Below are 18085 nucleotides of genomic sequence, written 5' to 3'. Positions count from 1 at the left end.
CCTATGGGCACAAACACACTTTCGCTGGAATTGACAGGACTGGCAAAAAGTGCTCTTGACTGATGAGTCGCAGTTTTGTCTCACCAGGGTTGATGGTCGGACTCGTGTTTTTAATTACACCAAGGCCTGTACTCTGGTGTGGGATTGATTTAGAGCCGGTGTGTCACAGCATCATTGGACTGAGCTTGTTTTCATTGCAGGCAATTTCAAAGCTGTCCAAAACAGGGAAGAGATCCTCCTCCCTCATGTGGTACCCTTCCTGCAGGCTCATCCTGACATGACCCTCCAGCATGTCAATGCCAACAGCCATACTGCTCCATCAGTTTGTGATTTCCTGATATACAGGAATGTCAGTGTTCTGCCATGGCCAGCGAAGAGCCCGGATCTCAGTCCCATTGTGCACATCTGGGACCTGTTGAATCGGAGGGTGAGGGCTAGGGCCATTCCCCCTAAAAATTACCTGGAACTTGCAAGTGCCTTGGTTGAAGAGTGGGTTAACATCTCAGCAAGAACTGGCAAATCTGGTGCAGTCCAGATTCACTGCAGTCCTTAATGCAGCTGGTGGCCACAACAGATACCCCCCCCCCTCTCCCCTTTGTTCAGGGACACATTATTCCATTTCTGTTAGTCACATGTCTGTAAAACTTGTTCAGTTTATGTCATTATTTGTATGAACGTAAACGTTTCAACAACTTTTACACATGTTAAGTTTGCTAAAAATAAAAGCAGATATTTAGTTTTCATGCACCAAAACTTACATGACCATTTTGGCCCTCTTTTTTTATTTTTTTTTACCATTAAAAGGGATAGTTCACCCAAAAATTCAAATACTCTCATCATTTACTCACACTCATGCCATCCCACATGTGAATGACTTTCTTCTGCTGAACAAAAAGGTTTTTATAAGAATATTTCAGCTCTGTAGGTCCATATTACGCAAGTGAATGGTGATCAGACCTTGGAAGCTCCAAAAATTAGATAAAGTCAGCATGAAAGTAATCCATATAACTCCAGTGGTTTATTCAATGTCTTCTGAAGCATTCTGGTTGGTTTTGGTTGAGAACAGACCAAAATGTAACTTTTTTTCACTGTACATCTTGACAGCATTCTCCATGGAGTTCATGATTTCAAACTCTATTAAACATCCTATAGCGGCATCTAGCACTCAGTGCATGCGTCAAGCACTACGAAGTGTAATCGAGTTTAAAATCATGATTGTGTCTAAAGACTGCAATGTCAAGATGTACAGTGGAAAAAAAAGTGTTACATTTTGGTCTGTTCTCACCCTAGAGAGCAGAGATATTCTTCTAAAAATCTTTGTGTTCAGCAGAAGAAAGTAAGTGATACACATCTGGGATGGCATGAAGGTGAGTAAATTCAGAATTTTCATTTTAAGGTGAACCTTCCCTTCAAACAGGCTGTGATAATTAAACAGGATAATGGCCTCTGCTATGATTGGTAATTTTGCATGTGAAATGAGTAACAATGGCCCATCAAGTTGCTAAATACTGAATATTTTACTGATATGAATACATGGGTAGGGCAACCATATGGTTAACATGCTCATGGTTCTGAGATCAACAAAATTACTATTTTTAAAACTTATTTTAACACATTTTAAATGACTTGTTTCTGAAGTGTCATAAATAGGGAGGATTGGGGGGGCTTAGTGTTGTAAACATCTCAATATGTCCACATAGTACATCAAATCCATATTTCTAAAGAGCAAGAAAAATTCAGTTTTCACATAATGGTTAACACCTTTGAGGGATTTTCATCGTACGTGGGCGTCCCTAGGTCCATCTCAGCCTCATGTTCCACACTGGCCTCCTCTGTTGTCCCGTCCCAGCTGGGAGGATCCCATTGTGTTTGCCTGAAACGGAAAGAACACAACTTACATTTCAATGCCAAGTCATATCATCTAAAAATCACACTGGAAGACATAGTCTTGCTGAATTGACTTAACTCATTAAATCAATCAATGCTGACATCATCTACTTTAAGTGATTAGGGAGGTTTAATTATTGCCCCTCTGCTTCAGTTTTAATGAGGTCCAGACAGCTTGTTTAATAAGGGCCATTCATACCTGGTGATGATGTGGTAGTAATATATTCTGCCCTCTGGATCTCGTGCCACCTTCCAGCTGGGAGGCAGGACAATGGTTTTAGGTTTGGGAGGAGAGGGGGGTGGAAGGTCAATAATGCTGTTGGGTACGATCATTTCCTGTGGTGAATAACAGATCAGAGAAGTAGTCAGCCTTCTGAAGTTAGTGGAATCCTGTTGCCTATATAAATTACTAATTACAAGCAACCTAGGTAATGTTTGGGTGCTCTATAGTAAAAGTATATTGCTACATAGGGCTGCAACTAACGATTATTTTGATAATCACTAATCTAATGATTATAAGAATGATTATTCGACTATTGGGGTGATTATTGAAACGATTAATCATTAGCTCTTAACCGAGAATTCAGCTTGTGCCTCGACTTAAAAGGTTGTATTAAACATGCTTCCTAACAATACAGGACAAAATCATATTTTAAAAACATCTCTAAATGACATTCACTGAATTACAAGGGGAAAAATACTTGGGTTTTTGTTGTTTAATTCTTAAATAATTAACTGCAAAAAATCCTATTGCTATCAAGTGTTATGTCTTGTTTTATACTTAAAATGGTCTAAACATCTCTAACAAGATGCATTTACTTGAGAAGCAACATAGAAGATATCTGGACTTTCTTTAAGAGAATGTATCTTAAATAAGATTTTCACATGTTTATACTTCAAAATATACTTCTATTCAATATACATTATCTGAAAACAAGTCTAAATATCTTATATGTTGCTTCTGAGGTAGATGTAACTTGTTTTAAGGATTTTTTTAGATATTTTTAAATATTATATTCAACATTCTCCAAAAAAAAAATTTTCTTCTGCAGTATAGCTCCTAAAGCAAATTAAGTATATAACGAGTTTTATATATTTATATTGGAAAACAAACCAAAAAACTTTAGTATTTTTTTATTTTTATTTAGCATTGTATAATAGCGAAGACTACACCCTCTCACCTTTTTGTTTGCGATTTATCATTAAGTCTCCAAAAAACAAACACTCTCTTAAGAGCACGAATCGCCAATTTTCATCATAAGATACACACTGCGACATATATTATGATTCACTATACAGTCACAATATAATCTAGCTGCGGCAAGCGTGCGCGAGAGATGAGCGTCTCTGCGCGAGACAATATATTCAAACTCTTGCACAGTTTTTTACGCTACTCATAAGCGGCTCTGACTGCACAGAAAAATACCAGTTTTGGAATTTGTGCTCATTTATTAAAATTCAAATAAGGGAGCGGGTTGTATAAAGGATGCATTAAACGTATAACGCCAGGGTGTTTAAATTTTAGATTCTCTGACCTACAAGTTTTGCTCAAACGGAACATCAGGTACAGCTCTGCTTTATTTCAAGATGACACTGCTTCTGTATTTATATTGTATTATATTTACCCTCATTCTTTGCGATCTATATCACCTACAGCTGTTTGGAAAGTTTAGAGTACGTCTGGACTGGGAGCTGTTTTTTGCCTCTCCTCAATCAAGAGCGATTCAAATGATCTCATGTTGCATTAAATGAGATCAAACGACTACTCATAAATGGACATTTTTGTAGACAATTGTTCTATTGTTATTAACTAATCGTTTCAGACTTATTGCTATATGGTAAATGGCTGTAAAAGCAACCAATATATAAAAAAAATCAATCTGGAACCTTTCTGCATAACAAAAGTAACACTTTTTAATTGGTGAATGTAGGGAATGATGTGAGCCTTTCAAATTACAAGGGTATATTCCAAGCAGAAGGAAAAGCTAATAGCACCCCCTTTTGGTTGAAGGTATGAGCTACAAACCTGTTGAACTGTTTGAGATGTGACGATTGTTGTGACGGTGCCTCCCTGCTGCACAACCACACCCTGCTGATGACCAGTGTACACCGGCTGACCATGCAAGTAGCTGGTGGCTGGCTCAGTGTATGTCTGTGTACACCCAAAAATGAGAGAGATGCTAAGTAGTGATACATTTTAACATTTAAAGTTGCACTCAGTAATTTTTTCCTCCGTAAAAAAGTAACTCCTAAAAACATGAATTGTAATTTTGCAATACATGTCGGAAACCATGACCACTCACATTAAAAATAAGACTCCAGTCATATCAGTAATCTTATAAAAGCTGTTGTATCTACATGGAGAGGGTCTGCACATGGGGGCTGCATGTAAGAATCACATGACCAGCTGAATACTACTCGCTTATTCAACAATCAATTTCAACTTTAGTCATTATCGCCTGCTATAAGCAATGTTTCCATTGTTTTGCATTGTCCACAGGTTTATTTGTTAGGTGTTGTTGACAGATTAAAGGATAGTATTTTTATGGAACAGGTTTACAGTTATAAATACATCATATAAACCTCAGCCGTCCTGCCATTCACACATGTTTTTAAGCAAAGAGTTCTGTTGAGAAAATTATGGGTTTTCAGTTATCCATTTAATCATGCTCTCAAGTTTTGGGCCTGTGTAGCGTTTTCACACAAAGGATCAAAGAATTAGTCACAGAGTTAAAGATTTGATTATTGTCTGAATGTGATAAACATAAGAATCCCTGAGGAGACCATGCTAAGAAATCAGATGGATCATCCTTTTAAGAATTTTAATGAGTGCTCAGAACTAGCATTGCAACATACACATGCTCAGTATCACTTCTAATCTTCTAACATGCTTAACTACAACAAGAAAAGCTTGAGTGCCATCTAGTGGTGAATCAATGTAAGGACACCACATATTCCCCTCTCAATTAAATACATTCTTCCTGTAGTCGCATGAAATGGAAATAAAGAGCATTACATTTGTTATTTAGCAACACAAAGAATACACTAACAGCACATTAAATGAATGCGAGAAAACACTTAATGATAATAGTGTGTATGCTGTACCATGTTAATTTCTTTAACTAGTGTAAATAGTCCTTTAGCCAACTAGGATCACGTCTTTGACTTTTCTCACGCATACAGAAAAGACACTGAATTTCCAGACATGGGAACATGAGATAAAAACAAGTTTCAGCAGTGGTGGTCAGTCCATTATCCAGAGTATTAGTTGGTACTGGAGCAAGATGTGACACATGCCATTTCTTTCCATCATCCGAAAGGTAGATGTATAGGCTCATGGCAAGAAGGTGGGTATGAAAGAACATTGATGACGTGTGCGCATGTTCCTTCCATGAAGTAACTCATGGGGGACGACACCTGTAGCATGGTAAATCTGGAGGGAATCAATCACTGTTGCTTTCCATGGTGCTGATTTTAGAATGGCTGACTGAATCGTACTTTTAAACACTCAGTGAAAGCGTTGAATAGCTCCATTTGCAACAAGGTGATAGAATGAAGTGCTTTAATGTGCTTAATGTCCCTTTTTCTAAGGAATGCAGTGAACACAGGTGAAGTGAACTGAGGCCCTTTGTCACTAACTAGAGTAGTTGGGTTGTCATGTCTACAGAAGACAGATGTGAGAAATGCAATCAGATGATTTGTTGCAACAAACGCTGTAATGGCTACCTCAGGCCATTTACCATAATAGTCGGAGCGTCATGGCATACCGAAAATCCTAAGCAGCAGTTTCAAATGGCCCAACCATGTCTATTGCCAGTTCTTGCCAGGGTACAGAGAGCAAAGGAAAGGGCTGGAGTGTCACACAGAGGGTTTTGGCACTCTTATTCAAAGAAATACAGCCATATACTGAGAATGTCCATATATTGCCACAAACAGATTTCATGCAGGGGTTGTTTCGTTCTTACAATTCAATGGTGGCTTTCGTGTGCAATGCTAACTAGTGTCTCATGCAGCTCTTTAGGTAACACCAGATGAGAACCTCTGAACACAAAGTCATTTTGCACACGGAACTCATGTCTTAGTTTGTAGAACGAGCATAACAGAATCCAAAGCAACATGGAGGCCAAGCACGTACAATCTGTGTATGCAGTACAGAGAGTTCAGAACAGCGAGCAGAGGCAGCAGCAAATTCCTCACGAGATATGGCGATCAGAGCAGTGGACAGTAAGGCAACAAACTCTGGCTCTGTATCCGGCTCAATAGAAGTGGCAGGGGCAGGCGAAACAAAAAATCTGCAGTGTAGTTTTGAGATCGAGCACTGTACTGAACAGTGTAGTCAAAAGAGCAAGAGAGCAAATGAGCATAGTTAACGCCTGATGGTCAGTCTGCAGAGTAAATCTGCGACCCCATAGTATGTCCTCCATCTTTCAACTGCCCAAACACATGCCAGAGCCTCTTTTACAACAGTGGAATATTTTCATTCTGCTGGGGTGAGCATTCTGGATGCGGAAGCGACAGTATGTTCATGATTATCAGTGCGTATTTGTGAGAAGACAGCGCACAGTCCATAATCATATGCATAAATGATCAGCATCGATTGATGAGATGAAAAGAATATTGGAGATCGGTATTGGATGTTAAAATCTTGATTGAAGCATCCCTAATATTAAAGTTGACTGTGTTTCAAAGACTAATGATGATGATTAGTGGGCTGAGACCCTATCACAAAATGGACAAAAACAGGTACACGCCAGCGGTAATACGTTGGTTTCCTGTGGAGTTTTTTTTCTGCGACCGACCGACCAATCAAAACTTGGTCGACCAAGACTTTTCTCATCGACTAACATTTGGTCGATTATTAAGGGGCAGCCCTAGCATTTACTATACCAAGCTACAAAATCGGCTCGTTTGGAATTTGTGGAACTTGTGACGTAACAAGGACCAAACATATCTGCATATGACTCCCTCTTTAAAAAGACATCAATGGCTATTTTTCATCACTGCACCCCAGGCCCTGCCCCCTGGTGCTCAGTCAGTCACACAGATGAGGAGAGAGATGGTCCTTACACTGGACACCTTCATGTGCCCTTAGGGATAAGCATTCATTGGTATTCAAATATTTCAGCTCATAAAAAATGAATACCTAAATGTTCTATTTAAAAAAAAAATAAAGAGTAATACATTATTTTTTTAGTCAAATGTTGCATCACCATTAAAAAAGAAGCTTCTAATTACATCCAAAACAAGCTTATATTATGTCCTGTGTTTTGTTGTCGAAAACATTTAAACAAGCAATGCGTTAAAACAAAATACATAATGAAAGCATTTAAACTCATGCAAAGCGAAGAAAAGAAACAGCTAATCAAGAAGACTGAAGCAATAAACATACAGGACAGCTATAAACACTCGGCATATAATAGTTATGTTTATATTGTATTTCATGTCATGTTTTTATTGAGAAAAACAAGCATATCCACATTCTCCGTAAACTATACTCATTTACAGGTCCTTCTCAAAAAATTAGCATATTTTGATAAAGGTCATTATTTTCCATAATGTAATGATAAAAATTAAACTTTCATATATTTTAGATTCATTGCACACCAACTGAAATATTTCAGGTCTTTTATTGTTTTAATACTGATGATTTTGGCATACAGCTCATGAAAACCCAAAATTCCTATCTCAAAAAATTAGCATATTTCATCCGACCAATAAAAGAAGTGTTTTTAATACAAAAAAAGTCAACCTTCAAATAGTTATGTTCAGTTATGCACTCAATACTTGGTCGGGAATCCTTTTGCAGAAATGACTGCTTCAATGCGGCGTGGCATGGAGGCAATCAGCCTGTGGCACTGCTGAGGTGTTATGGAGGCCCAGGATGCTTCGATAGCGGCCTTAAGCTCATCCAGAGTGTTGGGTCTTACGTCTCTCAACTTTCTCTTCACAATATCCCACAGATTCTCTATGGGGTTCAGGTCAGGAGAGTTGGCAGGCCAATTGAGCACAGTAATACCATGGTCAGTAAACCATTTACCAGTGGTTTTGGCACTGTGAGCAGGTGCCAGGTCGTGCTGAAAAATGAAATCTTCATCTCCATAAAGCTCTTCAGCAGATGGAAGCATGAAGTGCTCCAAAATCTCCTGATAGCTAGCTGCATTGCCCCTGCCCTTGATAAAACACAGTGGACCAACACCAGCAGCTGACATGGCACCCCAGACCATCACTGACTGTGGGTACTTGACACTGGACTTCAGGCATTTTGGCATTTCCTTCTCCCCAGTCTTCCTCCAGACTCTGGCACCTTGATTTCGAATGACATGCAAAATTTGCTTTCATCCGAAAAAAGTACTTTGGACCACTGAGCAACAGTCCAGTGCTGCTTCTCTGTAGCCACTGGTTCAAAAGTGGCTTGACCTGGTGAATGCGGCACCTGTAGCCCATTTCCTGCACACGCCTGTGCACGGTGGCTCTGGATGTTTCTACTCCAGACTCAGTCCACTGCTTCCGCGAGGTCCCCAAGGTCTGGAATCGGGTCCTTCTCCACAATCTTCCTCAGGGTCCGGTCACCTCTTCTCGTTGTGCAGCGTTTTTGCACCACACTTTTTCCTTCCCACAGACTTCCCACTGAGGTGCCTTGATACAGCACTCTGGGAACAGCCTATTTGTTCAGAAATTTCTTTCTGTGTCTTACCCTCTTGCTTGAGGGTGTCAATGATGGCCTTCTGGACAGCAGTCAGGTCGGCAGTCTTACCCATGATTGCGGTTTTGAGTAATGAAACAGGCTGGGAGTTTTTAAATGCCTCAGGAATCTTTTGCAGGTGTTTAGAGTTAATTAGTTGATTCAGATGATTAGGTTAATAGCTCGTTTAGAGACCCTTTTCATGATATGCAAATTTTTTGAGATTTTGGGTTTTCATGAGCTGTATGCCAAAATCATCAGTATTAAAACAATAAAAGACCTGAAATATTTCAGTTGGTGTGCAATGAATCTAAAATATATGAAAGTTTAATTTTTATCATTACATTATGGAAAATAATGAACTTTATCACAATATGCTAATTTTTTGAGAAGGACCTGTATATACACAAGTTTAATTGATGGAATGTCCCTCCGCTAACAAAGTCTTTCTCGGATGCCATGTTTGTCATTTATAGAAGCGTCGAGGGGATTACGTTGTAACAGGGACGCTGCTTTCTGATGAGTTGCATATATACGGGAGTAAAGAGTACACCGCTTATACAGTACATTTAGGAGGCAAGCTTTCTTGCAGTAATCCACATTCTTGTAATAACCCACGTTTTGGTGTCCATCGAAACGTACTGACATTTGCACATCAAATGTGATCAACATGTGTCCACACTCAACAGCACCACCCAGTGCATTCTGTTATAATGGAGTTTTAATTTCTAGTTTTAGATGTTCAGGATTAAATGAGCATCTCACTGGATATATAGCCAGCAAAGCATTTTTTTTTTAGAAATGCTTTGACCTTTATCATGCCTCTCATGGCACTTAAGAGACACAATGTCAAGGAGAAGACCCCCCCACCCCCCTTCTCTGTTTCATCTTGGTGTTTGTGGTCTTATTGTTGTGCCGTTTTGAAGGCGTCCTGGACCATTTTTGCACAGATCTGTGCCATTTTAAATAGTTGGGCTTTTGTAAACACGCACTAGATGGACGTCTTTGATTGTATTGATGCATTTCCACACAACACAGGTGATATGCACTGCGTTTTAAGAGCGGTACAAGCACAACTTTTAAAATGAGTCTCATTCTGCTGTGCCACTGACTGGGAGAAACAGTCCTTTGTGTAAACAAACCGGGAAACTGTGAGATGTCACTCTGGTGCCTGTTGAAGCACCCAACATCCCTGTGGATAGTATTACATCTGTGTATTCAGAAAATGTCAATGTGGACTGCATGTTTATTCGGCTCATATCAGCATGGATTGCTTGTGAAACTTTGGGCAGTTAAAATTGGACATTCACAAATGTTATGACTGTTTGATATTTTATCCTGTGCTTGATTGAACGGTTTGATAAATTCAGATGAAATGTGTTGGGTGTAAATTGTGTTAACCCTGAAATGTAGCTATATAATGCTGTGTGGAATTTGTTAATTTTCTTCAGATTGCATTTCAAATAATAATAAAAAAAAAAGTTATGAAAAGTCATGACCCATTTCAACCTTATATGATGAAACATATATATACACACAGAACCCTTCATCTGGTGAATATTTTCAGCTCCAATAAGCTTAACTAGGTAAATACTTGCATATAGAGCACTGTAACAGAGCCAAGTCTAATTTCAAAATAGTCACCACTGTGTAACATCCAAAATAATTACTTTTGTAATATTGATTTTAAGCCATCACAAACTGGTTTGAAAGTAACATCAAAAGTTATTTAAATACACAACAAAATAATTAAATCGATTAATAGCAACCCTTTTTCTGGCCCAGAATGGCCTTTTCGTTGGTAGAAGCATGTGGAATGGTTTCAGATTGGGCACCAGCATTTCAGGAAAAGGGTGTGTATGTGTGTGTGAATGTTATGCAACCTGTTTAATGTTAGCAATTTTGACTACTCTGCCCTCTAGATATCAGCATTGAAAACAACATAGTGTTAGTCCACTATGGGTCAAATCAATGAGAATATGATAATCAGAAAGGAATGCAATGGTGGTGTCCTACCTGTATGACAGGAGTGTTGGTCTGTGGGTAGCCGGCAGGAATGCTATAGATGGTTTGGCAGGGCTGACCCTGGTAGTAGATGGCAGTCTGAGGCTGTGCGGTCGTGGAATACTGCTGGGTCGGCTGTGTCTGCACAGTAACTGCTTGCTGTGTGTTGGGGTCCCAGAGTGTGGTGTAGCCCTGCTGACTCTGGATCTGTGGACTGGCTGTTTGCACAGGCACGGACAGGACAGATAAGCTCAGGTCCTGCGCAGGCACAGCAGGCTGGACAAACTGCTGAGTCTGTGTGCCTGAAGAAAGCTCCAGAGAAGTAGGTATGTGTGCCAAACTGGAGGTAGGTATGGCCTGGGTGGTGGAAGAGGGTGAGGCTAGACCTAAATCTGAAATTATAGGTTGAGTAGGTGTTTGTTCAAAGGTAACAGCAGCACCACCAGCTGTTGGGGTGACACAGAGAGGCTCCACAGCAGGTGTGGGCAAGAGCACTTTGCCTGCGTTGGGATTGGTGGGATCCACATAGGTCTGGATAGGGTATCCGGGTGGGTAGGACATGAAGCTTGGACTGGAGGTGTAGGCCAGTGGGTGGAATGCAAGAGTCTGCAGTTGTTGCTGATGTTGTTGTTGCTGCTGTTGTTGTTGTTGCTGCTGTTTCTGGGCCTCACGCTGAGCCACTTCCTGCTCAAAGAGCTTTCGTCGTTCCTCTGTCGACAGCTTGTTACGAGACTCTTTCGAGTGCAGTTTCTTCTTGCTGCTGTTGGCCTGTTCATAACTGTAAGAAGATAATACAAGAGGGTCTAGAGATCAGTAATCAGCCTTTCAACCATGGAAGATCTCATTAAAGCCTCTTTAAGGAACAGAAAGTGGTCATGTTGTTACAAACCAGAAATTATCTTATATATATATATATATATATATGTATGTGTGTGTGTGATGTGTGTGTGCACGCACACACACACACACACACACACACACACAGCCTTATTCCAAAATGGATTCAATTCATTATTTTCCTCAAAATTCTACAAACAATACCCCATAATGACAACGTGAAAGAAGTTTGTTTGAAATCTTTGAAAATGTATATAAAAAAATTTTTTTAAATCACATGTACATAAGTATTCACAGCCTTTGCCATGACACTCAAAATTGAGCTCAGGTGCTCCTGTTTCCACTGATAATCCTTGAGAGTCCACCTGGGGTAAATTCAGTTGATTGGACATGATTTGGAAAGGCACACACCTCTATTTAAGGTCCCATAGTTAACAGTGCATGTAGACCTCCGAGACAGGATTTTATCGAGGCACAGATCTGGGGAAGGGTACAGAAACATTTCTGCAGCATTGAAGGTCCCAATGAGCACAGTGGGCACCATCATCCATAAATGGAAGTTAGGAACCACCAGGACTCTTCCTAGAGCTGGCCGTCCAGCCAAACTGAGCGATTGGGGGAGAAGGGACTCTCAGACCATGAGAAACAAAATTTTCTGGTCTGATGAAACAAATATTAAACTCTTCGGCCTGAATGGCATGCGTCATGTCTGGAGGAAACCTCATCACCTGGCCAAAACCATCCCTACAGTGAAGCAAGGTGGTGGCAGCATCATGCTGTGGGGATGTTTTTCAGTGGTAGGAACTGGGAGTAGGGTTGGGCGATGTCCCCTAAATTGGCAGTTGACGATGTTGACAGTAAATATAATATAATTTTCAAAAATTATATGAAAAATTATAATATCGTTATTTTACTAACCCAACCCATCGTCGGCGCTTTATAGGTTGCACGACACGTGAAGCATTTTTTTTTTTTTTAGCTTTCACTTAAGAAGAGTTGTGCAATTTTTATTTTAATATATCTCTTTACATAAATACTATTTTCCACTTAAAAAATATAATTTTGTTATTTTACTATCCCAACTGACTCATCCGCGCTTTCCAATAGGTTGCACGTAAGGGGGGAAAATATTTCTTCCACTTAAGAAGAGTTGTGCACTTTTAAGCACTTTTTATTTTAATATATCTCTTTACATAGATTTTTTTTTTACTGAAAAACTATAATTTCGTTATTTTACTAGCTCAACTAATTAGTACCCATCCGGGCTTTTTAATATATTGCGCCTAAGAAAAAAAAGTCGTCTTTGGGCAGCCTTCTTGCGAAGAGAGCAGCCGCAGCCACAGCCACGCTCACTGATGAGCAAAAGGTGGAGGCAGAAATGACCATGTACCTGCAGAAATTGGCCATTGATGGGGAAGAGGACCCGCTGACTTGGTGGAAAACGAACAACAAAAGGTTTCCGTTCATGGCAAGATTAGCACGGAAATATCTGTGCATATGTGCTACCAGTACTCCATCAGAGCGGGTCTTCAGCACAGCGGGTAGTGTAGTTACTCCAATCCGCAGCTTATTAAAACCAGATAAAGTGAATATGTTAGTATTTGTGGCCAGAAACATCGAAATTTAAACATGGTCTATGGTGAAAGATATTAGACTTCTTTACGCATTTTTCGCCATCCGTTGCGGAGCTATTCGATTTTGCATATTATTTTTTAAACATTCATTTGTGTAGTTCATATGACCACTTTACAATATTTCAATAACATAATTTATTTTGTAGCCTGTGCTGAAGTTAATTGTGCTGCTAATTATAAGTGAAATGTTAATGCCGAGTTTCAGTCTGAGTGTTGTACCGTTTTCTTGTTTTATTTGTTGTTCTTCTATGTTTTAATAAATGTGTGTTATTCATATTCACCTTGTTTCTTTCATTTGATTTGACATTATGGATTTATGGCCAAGGAAATTTTTCTTTAAAAGTATTAACCAGACAAAAGTTATTTGACGTTCGCTGGTCTAGGTTTATCTTAAACTGCCGCTTCAGTGTATACAAGAGCTATGTGACAATGAGCAAGATTTTCTGAGACACTACAACTACTAATAATTAATTAATAAAGGCTATTTTCTTGTAGCCTACAACATAAAATATTTTAATCTAAATGTACAGTGTAAGACATGTAAAAAAAGACAAGAAGCTAACAATGTCCAGATCAATATTTGTGTAGCCTGCCTGACACGGTATTTTCACAGACTAACACGTCACGTCTCTGGCATATACAGTATTTAAAATAGCATATATGCATTAGTTATATTCTCAATTTAATTTACAGAGCAATCCCTGCAAAGTTTTTAGGTTAACTATAGAAGAGACTAGGATTAGTGAGTCACACTAGCAAGACTCGCAAAAGGGGGCGTGGCATCACGATGGTGGCTCGACATCGTGATGTTGGTCAGCCATCACAATGGACGATGATATCGTCCATCGGCACAACCCTAACTGGGAGACTAGTCAGGATCGAGGGAAAGATGAATGCAGCAATGTACAGAGACATCCTTGATGAAAACCAGCTCCAGAGTGCTCTGGAATTCAGACTGGGGCAGAGGTTCATCTTCCAACAGGACAACAACCCTAAGCACACAGCCAAGATAACAAAGGAGTGGCTACGGGACAACTCTTTGAATGTCCTTGAGTGGCCCACCCAGAGCACAGACTTAAACATCTCTGGAGAGATCTGAAAATGGCTGTGCACCGACGCTCCCCAATCCAACCTGATGGAGCTTGAGAGGTCCTGCAAAGAAGAATGGGAGAAACTGCCCAAAAATAGGTGTGCCAAGGTTGTAGGATCATACACAAAAAGACTTGAGGCTGTAATTGGGTCCAAAGGTGCTTCAACAAAGTATTGAGCAAAGGCTGTGAATACTTATATACACACACAACCGGTCAAAAGTTTTGAAACAATTGACTGAAATGTTTATCATGATCTTAAGTCGTATGCTTAAATGTTTGAAATTAGTTTTGTAGACAAAAATATAATTGTGCCACCATATTCATTAATTTCATTATAAAACTAAAATCTTACATAAAAAAAAAAAAAAAACGTTTTTTAAATTGATGACATGGACCAAATAATAAAAGCAGCCAATAAGTGCCAAATATAGATGCGAACTCCTTCAATACCCTTTAAAAAGCATCCCAGGGTGGTACCTCAAGAAGTTGGTTGAGAAAATGTCAAGAATACATGTCTGCAAATTCTAGACAAAGGTGACTACTTTGAAGATGCAAAAATATAACAGTTTTGATTTATTTTGGATTTTGTTTAGTCACAACATAATTCCCATAGTTCCATTATGTTATTCCATAGTTTTGATGACTTTACTACAGGTGAAACTCGAAAAATTAGAATATCGTGCAAAAGTTCATTAATTTCAGTAATTCAACTTAAAAGGTGAAACTAATATATTATATAGACTCATTACAAGCAAAGTAAGATATTTCAAGCCTTTATTTGATATAATTTTGATGATTATGGCTTACAGCTTATGAAAACCCCAAATTCAGAATCTCAGAAAATTAGAATATTGCGAAAAGGTTCAGTATTGTAGGCTCAAAGTGTCACACTCTAATCAGCTAAACATCAGTTTAAACAGGGTTCCTGAGCCTTTAAATTGTCTCTCAGTCTGGTTCAGTTGAATTCACAATCATGGGGAAGACTGCTGACCTGACAGTTGTGCAGAAAACCATCATTGACACCCTCCACAAGGAGGGAAAGCCTCAAAAGGTAATTGCAAAAGAAGTTGGATGTTCTCAAAGTGCTGTATCAAAGCACATTAATAGAAAGTTAAGTGGAAGGGAAAAGTGTGGAAGAAAAAGGTGCACAAGCAGCAGGGATGACCGTAGCCTGGAGAGGATTGTCAGGAAAAGGCCATTCAAATGTGTGGGGAGCTTCACAAGGAGTGGACTGAGGCTGGAGTTACTGCATCAAGAGCCACCACACACAGACGGGTCCTGGACATGGGCTTCAAATGTCAAACGCCTTACCTGGGCTAAAGAAAAAAGAACTGGTCTGTTGCTCAGTGGTCCAAAGTCGTCTTTTCTGATGAGAGCAAATTTTGCATCTCATTTGGAAACCAAGGTCCCAGAGTCTGGAGGAAGAATGGAGAGGCACACAATCCAAGATGCTTGAAGTCCAGTGTGAAGTTTCCACAGTCTGTGTTGGTTTGGGGAGCCATGTCATCAGCTGGTGTTGGTCCACTGTGCTTTATTAAGTCCAGAGTCAACGCAGCCGCCTACCGGGACATTTTAGAGCACTTCATGCTTCCTTCAGCAGACAAGCTTTATGGAGATGCTGACTTCATTTTCCAGCAGGACTTGGCACCTGCCCACACTGCCAAAAGTACCAAAACCTGGTTCAATGACCATGATATTACTGTGCTTGATTGGCCAGCAAACTCGCCTGACCTGAACCCCATAGAGAATCTATGGGGCATTGCCAAGAGAAAGATGAGAGACATGAGACCAAACAATGCAGAAGCGCTGAAGGCCGCTATTGAAGCATCTTGGTCTTCCATAACACCTCAGCAGTGCCACAGGCTGATAGCATCCATGCCACGCCGCATTGAGGCAGTAATTAATGCAAAAGGGGCCCAAACCAAGTACTGAGTACATATGCATGATTATACTTTTCAGAGGGCCGACATTTCTGTATTTAAAATCCTTTTTTTTATTGATTTCATGTAATTTTCAAATTTTCTGAGATTCTGAATTTGGGGTTTTCATAAGCTGTAAGCCATAATCATCAAAATTATATCAATTAAAGGCTTGAAATATCTTACTTTGCTTGTAATGAGTCTATATAATATATTAGTTTCACCTTTTAAGTTGAATTACTGAAATTAATGAACTTTTGCACGATATTCTAATTTTTCGAGTTTCACCTGTATATTCTAAAATGTGAAGAAAAAAAATTATAATAAAGAATGATTAAGTGTTTCAAAACTTTTGACCAGTAATGTACATATAAAAAATTAAATAGCTTTGGACACAATATTTTTAAGCCATGATGTATCAGCTATTTTTCATTTTTGTTTTGGGGCCAGTGAAAATTTTGGCAGGGCAAGTAAAAGTCTGAAGCACTGGCCCAACCAGGCCAGTAGAAAAACTCCTTAGCGTTGAGCCCTGTAAAGGTAACACGTTAATTTGTACTAACAATAGTACGCAAGTACACTCACCTAAAGGATTATTAGGAACACCTGTTCAATTTCTCATTAATGCAATTATCTAATCAACCAATCACATAGCAGTTGCTTCAATTCATTTAGGGGTGTGGTCCTGGTCAAGACAATCTCCTAAACTCCAAACTGAATGTCAGAATGGGAAAGAAAGGTGATTTAAGCAATTTTGAGCGTGGCATGGTTGTTGGTGCCAGACGGGCCGGTCTGAGTATTTCACAATCTGCTCAGTTACTGGGATCTTCACGCACAACCATTTCTAGGGTTTACAAAGAATGGTGTGAAAAGAGTAAAACTTCCAGTATGTGGCAGTCCTGTGCGCGAAAATGCCTTGTTGATGCTAGAGGTCAGAGGAGAATGGGCCGACTGATTCAAGCTGATAGAAGAGCAACTTTGCCTGAAATAACCACTCGTTACAACCGAGGTATGCAGCAAAGCATTTGTGAAGCCACAACACGCACAACCTTGAGGCGGATGGGCTACAACAGCAGAAGACCCCACCGGGTACCACTCATCTCCACTACAACTAGGAAAAAGAGGCTACAATTTGCAAGAGCTCACCAAAATTGGACAGTTGAAGACTGGAAAAATGTTGCCTGGTCTGATGAGTCTCGATTTCTGTTGAGACATTCAGATGGTAGAGTCAGAATTTGGCGTAAACAGAATGAGAACATGGATCCATCATGCCTTGTTACCACTGTGCAGGCTGGTGGTGTAATGGTGTGGGGGATGTTTTCTTGGCACACTTTAGGCCCCTTAGTGCCAATTGGGCATCGTTTAAATGCTACGGCCTACCTGAGCATTGTTTCTGACCATGTCCATCCCTTTATGGCCACCATGTACCCATCCTCTGATGGCTACTTCCAGCAGGATAATGCACCATGTCACAAAGCTTGAATCATTTCAAATTAGTTTCTTGAACATGACAATGAGTTCACTGTACTAAAATGGCCCCCACAGTCATCAGATCTCAACCCAATAGAGCATCTTTGGGATGTGGTGGAACGGGAGCTTCGTGCCCTGGATGTGCATCCCACAAATCTCCATCAACTGTAAGATGCTATCCTATCAATATGGGCCAACATTTCTAAAGAATGCTTTTAGCACCTTGTTGAATCAATGCCACGTAGAATTAAGGCAGTTCTGAAGGCGAAAGGGGGTCAAACACAGTATTAGTATGGTGTTCCTAATAATCCTTTAGGTGAGTGTATAAACATCATGGGAGCACACAGCCATCATACCGCTCCGAAAGGAGGTGTAGTCTGTCTCCTAGAGATGAACGCAGTTTGGTGTGAAAAATGCAAATCAATCCCAGAGCAACAGGAAAGGACCTTGTGAAGATGCTGGAGGAAACAGGTAGACAAGTATCTATAGCCACAGTAAAACGAGTCCTATATCGACATAACCTGAAAGCCTGCTCAGCAAGGAAGAAGCCACTGCTCCAAAACT

The 18085-nt window shown here is 39.8% G+C and overlaps 1 protein-coding gene across 1 annotated transcript in view; it reads right to left on the bottom strand.

The window, feature by feature from the left end:
* Positions 1 to 18085, bottom strand: part of setd2 (SET domain containing 2, histone lysine methyltransferase) — a 46649-nt gene that overhangs the window by 7366 nt on the left and 21198 nt on the right. The window contains exons 17-20 of the mRNA XM_052144341.1: positions 10586 to 11351; positions 3914 to 4039; positions 2087 to 2223; positions 1762 to 1873 (exon numbers count right to left, since the gene is read on the bottom strand). Of these exons, the coding sequence (XP_052000301.1) occupies positions 1762 to 1873; positions 2087 to 2223; positions 3914 to 4039; positions 10586 to 11351 (1141 nt within the window). The remainder of the gene's footprint in view (positions 1 to 1761; positions 1874 to 2086; positions 2224 to 3913; positions 4040 to 10585; positions 11352 to 18085) is intronic.

The sequence above is a fragment of the Xyrauchen texanus genome, chromosome 15, assembly GCF_025860055.1.
Source record: "Xyrauchen texanus isolate HMW12.3.18 chromosome 15, RBS_HiC_50CHRs, whole genome shotgun sequence".
NCBI lineage: Eukaryota > Metazoa > Chordata > Actinopteri > Cypriniformes > Catostomidae > Xyrauchen > Xyrauchen texanus.
This window is presented reverse-complemented; position numbering and strand designations above follow the sequence as displayed.